The sequence below is a fragment of the Halichondria panicea genome, chromosome 1 (assembly GCF_963675165.1).
Source record: "Halichondria panicea chromosome 1, odHalPani1.1, whole genome shotgun sequence".
NCBI lineage: Eukaryota > Metazoa > Porifera > Demospongiae > Suberitida > Halichondriidae > Halichondria > Halichondria panicea.
The window spans coordinates 2,722,043-2,729,009 of NC_087377.1; the positions used below are offsets into that span (position 1 = coordinate 2,722,043).

At 40.6% G+C, this 6,967-nt stretch overlaps 1 protein-coding gene across 1 annotated transcript; it reads left to right on the plus strand.

Moving 5' to 3' along the window:
• The first annotated feature begins 2 nt into the window (after nucleotides 1-2).
• Nucleotides 3-6,911, plus strand: LOC135330965 (histone-lysine N-methyltransferase PRDM9-like). The gene is made up of 13 exons (XM_064525967.1): nucleotides 3-167; nucleotides 370-533; nucleotides 1,028-1,399; nucleotides 1,780-1,980; nucleotides 2,296-2,446; nucleotides 2,997-3,420; nucleotides 3,530-3,756; nucleotides 4,005-4,285; nucleotides 4,530-4,642; nucleotides 4,967-5,247; nucleotides 5,668-5,753; nucleotides 5,857-6,008; nucleotides 6,310-6,911. Exons 6-13 carry the CDS (start codon nucleotides 3,300-3,302, stop codon nucleotides 6,828-6,830), a joined length of 1,782 nt encoding a protein of 593 aa, XP_064382037.1. The 5' UTR covers nucleotides 3-167; nucleotides 370-533; nucleotides 1,028-1,399; nucleotides 1,780-1,980; nucleotides 2,296-2,446; nucleotides 2,997-3,299; the 3' UTR covers nucleotides 6,831-6,911.
• Nucleotides 6,912-6,967: the final 56 nt, after the last annotated feature.

A 6,967-nucleotide genomic window follows, 5' to 3' on the forward strand; every position in this document is an offset into this window, starting at 1 on the left:
GCATACAAAAATCATCTTTGCATATTTTTTGTAGACTACCTGTAGCTGTACTATACTGTACGTACTAGTAGGCTATTAGCTATAGTTTAACTAGCTAGCTATAGAGAGCATGTCTGCACCCAACCATGGACACGGTCGTACACCACCAGGGAGCAATGAGTCAGAAGGTATCTTGAAATGTTTATTGGAACATATCTAGCTTTTAATTGAAAATTAAGACCCATTGCAGTAAGGTTGTATGTTACAACCCTTTATGTGCACACACCACCCCACCCCACACACAAACAAACACAGTACACACACACACACACACACACACACCTCACCCCCCCCACACACACACCTCACCCCCCCCACACACACACACAGCCTCAGCTGGTGCTAGTGACTTTGAGAAGCGTCGGCGTGCCTTCGAGAGAGAGCCTACCAACATACAACTCCTCACATCACCAGGCATGACCTTTGGTATGTCATCATCATCACAAAGGGGGCCGGGTCAAGAACAACCCAGGAGGTCACAAAGAGTGGAGGAGGTCAGTTGGGGGCCGGGGGAGCAAAAGAAATACATTTGTTATACTTGAAACTGCTTTTTGGATGTAGAATGTTACTAGCGAAATAATGTTGTAGTGGATATAACCAACTGTCATACAATACAACTATTTCAAGCCTGAAGTTTCGCAAATGCTACACTAATGAAAGCACCGCGGGTGCTGATGCCTCGGTGGAGGTGCCTCAGCTACATAACATAAAACTACTAATAGCTAGCTTTTATACACACATTGATTACAGTTATCATAAACATCTTTAATTTTGCTGCATGCAATCAATCAAATAGTGGATAATGATCAAACAAATAAGTATTTACGAGACTACATGTATGTAAAAAAACCAATATGGTTCTATACGGGCGAAATATTCAAATTAGAGTGGTGCTGTAATTACGTCAACCTTATACGGTAGTAGGATAATTTGTGACACCCACACACACACACACACACACACACACACACACACACCCTCCACACAGATGTCAGTGATGCGTGATCAGTTCTCCCAGCAACAAGATGAGCTGACTCAGCTTAGTGCCGAATGCTCCGCACTGAGGGCCATGGTCGAGGAAGAGATACTTTTATTAAGACCATGAAAACTGAGATTTATCGGAAAGAGTATAAGAACGATTCTGCCAAAGTGGACCTTCACCATCAGCTGTTGCAGAAGGACGCTCTCGTTAGAAAGTTGGAGGTACACACTCCACCCCACCCACACAGCAGGTGTTAGACAACCTGGAGCAATTCATATCAGATCTGGTGTGTAAAATGATGGAACGAGCTTGCTCCTCCCCTACTGGCAAGATGGCGGGGGTTCCCCCACTGGGAAACGATCAAAGAGACATGCTCATGTGAGTTAATTGTATTTTTGAAATAGTGGAAAGGTCTGGTTGATTTCTTTCTAAGTTTTCACATGGTACTAAAGTGCTTTCTATCAGCTGCCATAACTTGAATTCCGTGGATCCAATGTCATGATTTTCTGAAATCTTAGAAAAAATGGTATCATCAAAAATCATATTCGAGAGATAAAAGTATTTTACAATTTGGCGATACCATGAATGGTCCAAGGCCGAAAAATGACAAATTAGGGCCCCGATTGAAACACATCATTTGAAAGGTCTCTTTATAAGTTTTCAGAAAATCATAAAATGTTTAACATTGGATAAACGGTACTTAAGTTAAGGCTGTTGAAAGATGTTTAACTACCCCCCGCCCCCACACTCACACACAGCGTGGCGAGAATGACGACCATCATCGAGACAAAGATTGTGATAGAGAGAGAAGGCGACGTCACAAGGACAGACACGCCCCCCCACCCGAACAAACAGGACGTAGCCACACCCCCTTCTAGCGGGCCCAATACCAAAGTGATATACTACATCCTCAATGATCGTCAGGAGACGCCCTACGCGACTGTAGTAGTACCAAAGAAGTGAGTTCATGCAAGTATAATTATTGTACATTGTAATGTAGATGGGAAATTGCTCTATGTTGAGAATTAAACATCCTGTCTATCTAATAGTGTGATTGAAACTTGAGTTTCGATAGAGTACCAGCGCAATTATAAATGTATTTTGTAGCCCTTTGTAATGTCTATCTAACGGTGTGTTTAAATCACTGATAGCACACACACACACACACACACACACACACACACACACACACACACACACACACACACACACACACACACACACACACACACACACACACACACACACACACACACACACACACACACACACAGGAGTTAGCTGTACAAGCTCAAAAAGCAGAATCTGAGTTACGTAAAAAAATTTTTAGGGAAAATGCTGAGCTTGCAAAGAGCACCTATATTTCGTGAGGAGCGGCATTGTCTGCGCACCAATCATCATCACCTCTACATAGAAGTCAAGAAGGTAACAACATGATGGTTTTTGATGAGAAATCGTTTATATCAATATGAAAATTACAAAAAAAGCAGAAATGCTACCTGCAGTGTGTAGACTAGTGTATACAGCCCACAGTGTGGTCCCACTGTGCACACTGTAGCTAGTGGTAGTGGTTGACAATGCATGCATGATAAGGTGAAGTGAAAGGGTTCACTTTTTTGATAGCTAACATGTGGTAAACTAGACCTAAGCCACTGACTATTGTGGGCACATAATTATTATATAGCAGGTAATTTTCGTTGGTGAAAAATTCTCATAAAAATTCAGACAGCTCAGAGTGACGTGAACCTATTGGTGTAAATTTCATGATGCTACAATACGAAATAATTATACAAACATTTCCACCATACGAAAATAACCCGCTAATACGGTATTGAAGCATGTGTGAGTGTTTGTATGACTGTACTTGCATATTGTATGTTTAGCCAGGCATGTACATGTATGTACTGGAATGTTGGCCGAGTTTTTTTTATTATTCTTTGGATAATTATTTTAGTATGTCATTTCTTACCTGCAGGAGAGGGACAGACGTACAAGGATAAAGAACAGAACTAGTTTACAGAGTGTGTAGTATTTTAGTGTACACATAGTGTTTGGTGTCAGTATTAGCTTGTAGGTGTCCTATGACTGCAATGTGTAAAGAGATGAAATTAATTATGTACCTCTATTTATCACCGCGGGTGGCCTAGGGGGAATGGTTCACGCATGGGCAGTAGACACAATTCTGCTGACCCTAGTTCTGTACAATGTAGAAACAAACACACCATGTACCATAGGAGAACCTTTCTCATAGGTAGCTAATGCAAGAGGTGAGTTTGTCATGCAAGCGTGGGCCAAGAGTACAAGAGAGAGCAGCAGCTCTGAGGATGACGGACTCTGTCCCTATGAGAGAAAACGTCTGGAAAATATAAAGAGAAATAATGAAATGCTCAAACAGCTTGGTAAGGTCTACAGTGCAGCTAGCTACCTTGTCCTAAGGGTTATTAAACTTACCTAATAACTGCATATTAATTTTTAGCGAAAGACTTGAGCACACCCTTCCCCTTTCAGGTTTTACGGTCAAACCTGCTAAACCAGCTCAAAAGCGGCGTACGAAAAGGAAGGAAATAAACTACATACCTAGCTGCTCTAGTAGCTCTGATTCTGAGGAGGAATGGAGCCCTGAGAAGGAGGTACTAGCTATGAGGCCAAAGCGTCGAGGTGCTGCCGTTTATACTAAGCTGCCATTCGGGAACAAAGAGAAGGTTCAAATTATGCAGACCATCAGTACACAAGTGGTTAGTGTGAATAGCTATAAGTATGATATAATTACGATAAAATTATTTATACCGTATAGCGGGTTATTTTCGAAATGTTGGTTTTGTATTGTTGAGCATCATACGATTATTCTACCGCAATACGTTCAACGTAACATCTTGCAAACGAGCTGTACGAATAATATAAATACATTTTGGGCATGTCATACAAAATTTGCACCAACGAAAATTACCCGCTATACGGTATCTTTGTCCATTTTTGTTCACAGGAAAAGCGATTTGACAAAGTTCTCAATCCAAAGAAGAAGCCCAAATACAAGCCAAAGCCATCGAAAATCCCTCGTCCCAAACCAGTTCAACCTAAACCACTACCGAGCTATTTCGATAGTGACTCCTCTGAAGGGGAATTTCTCGGGTTTGAAGCTGCCAAGGTGACACAGGAGATACCAGAGTTTGGGCGCAAGGAGTTAGAGTTAAGAGCAAGGATGGAGAAGTTGTTGGCTGATAGTGAGAATGAGGAGGAGTTCATTGGCTTCACACAAGAAGATATGTAAGTTGTGTAAATATACCGTATGGCAGGTTATTTTCATATGGTGGAAATTTCTTGAAGAGATCATACGAAAAATGAATCTACCACAATAGATCTATCCTGAGCTGTACCAAAATTAAAAATACAAAATGGGTAGTTTGTCTGCACCAACGAAAATTACCCGCTATACAAGTATGTAGCTGTATAAAGTCCGATTTTATATTAGTAGTTAAAAATTGTATTTACAAACTTGTTACTGTCACAGAGGTGCTACCCTTATACCTGCTCAATTCTCCACCATGCGCTCCTATCCCAAGAGACACAAGACACGCAAACATTATGAGGAGGATGTCATATCTGATGAGGACGAATATGTCTGTGAGTATATGTACCTAAGAAAATTCTTCAACTAAAATAACCGAAATAATTTTAGAAGTTAAAGACTCAATGGTGCTGTGATTAGATTGATTGTGCTTTATTTCATTCTAGCATGGGAAAATTTTACCAATGATTGTCAAATTTAAACTGCTAAATTAAAGTTTCTCTATGGACACAACGTCATGGCCATACCGTAGTAGCCACGCCTCAAACGCTAAATTAATTATACACCAAATGGTTCATTTGCGAAATATAACACTCCCAATTTATTTTTCTGTATATACATGAAGCTAATTAGCTCATAAGATTATTTTTCTTTCACAGTTTGTGAGGATTGCAATGAAGTGTACCATGGTGACTGCCCTGTTCATGGACCCTTGGGGAAATTAGACGTATCCGCTGGCCAAGACCAGGACTCAGTTATGTTCACCACCGTCCCTGTACCATCCGAAGCAACTATCAAGATGTCAGCAATCCCTGAAGCTGGTCTTGGGGTGTTTGCCAAGAAACTTATTCCTCGTCATACCAGAGTAGGTCCGTATGAGGGGAAACGATTGTCAGTGGAAGATATGGACATGGTTGATGACACAAGCTATATCTGGGAGGTAAGTTACCTATTTTGTAAGAAAATAGCCCTATCAAATTTTCTAAAGTGTTGACAGCATAAGTTGATACAAGGAATGAAAATGCAGAGTTGTATTTATGTACAATTTAGGACTGTAATTAAGACGGGTGACATACATAGTACTGAGATGCGATGCAGTATATTAGCTGCCTTGCACTAAGGCTCTCTCGGCCATTACCATATAGCGGGTAATTTTCGTTGGTGCAAATTTTTGTGTGAACACCCATTATTTTAAGTATTTTGTGTTATAAATTACAGCTCAGGATAAGGAGCTCAGGATAAGGACGTTAATCTATTGCGGTAGAATAATTTCTTTTCGTAGCTGTACACTATGAAATTTACGAAAATACTCCGCTATACAGTATTTATTGGCACTATTTTCTCTTGTGTTCTCCTACAGATTCGCAAGGATAAGCAAAAGGCCTATTATATTGACGGGAGAAACGCTGATGATTCCAATTGGCTCAGATTTGTAAATTGTGCAAGGTAATCCATCAATGTTTGAGTCTACTTTCTAGCTATGAATGAATTGATTTTAGCGAGATTTTGAAAGTATGCAACTAATTTCAAAGTGTGATTTTTTTCACAGATGTGAAGATGAGCAAAACATGGTTGCTTATCAGCATTGTGGAGAGATCTATTATCGTACCTTCAAAGACGTTCAGCCTGGACAAGAACTGCTCGTATGGTATGGAGAAGAATACGCTGAAGACCTGGGAATTGGATTGCTGCCTCTGAAGAGTTAGTTCCCATACATGTACACTTAACTTTCTTCGTACTTTAGGTGAAGTAATTTTCACAGGTAGATTTTCACTGTTTAGCGAAATTAAATTCTGCTCAAGTTTAGTAATTATTCACAAATGGCATTGCATTTTTCAATTATCTGCAAATCATTCGCAGAAATAGCAGAAATTAATAGCAATACCTGCGAAAATATTATGTCACGCTATGGTAGCCTAATGTTCTATGCACAATTATACATTCTCTAATTATAAGCCAATGTGATTGTGTGTAACGAATTCATTATTATTGTCTATTGCAGATAAGGTAACTACCTCCAAGTACAATAGATTATCTTCAACACTGGAAAGATCTACACCAACAAACTCTGCTACTAAGAAGCCCGGTCATGATACAAAGAACAAACATTGTTGTACCTACTGCTCCTACCAAACTGCTATTAGTGGGAATCTTAAACTCCACATTCGAACTCACACTGGAGAGAAACCCTACAACTGTCATGTATGTGGGCGGGGATTCAGTATGAAGCACAGCCTGGATAGCCATTTACGCACACACACTGGAGAGAAACCCTACAACTGCCATGTATGTGGGCGGGGATTCAGTCGGAAGCAAAACCTGGATAGCCATTTACGCACACACACTGGAGAGAAACCCTACAACTGCCATGTATGTGGGCGGGGATTCCGTGTGAAGCACCACCTGGATGGACATTTACACACTCACACTGGAGAGAAACCCTATGTCTGTGAGGTGTGTGGATGGAGATTCAGTACGAACTCAAACATGAACAAACACATCAGAACCCTGCACTCAGCATAGCTAGCTCTATAGTTGTCATATTTTTGTCCATTCAATGTTCTCCATGCATTATTATTGTAAACTGCTCCTCGTGTCTTATTCTTATTTTTGGGGTATCCCCAGTTGGTTGGACTCCGCCCAAGCATGCCAAACACACC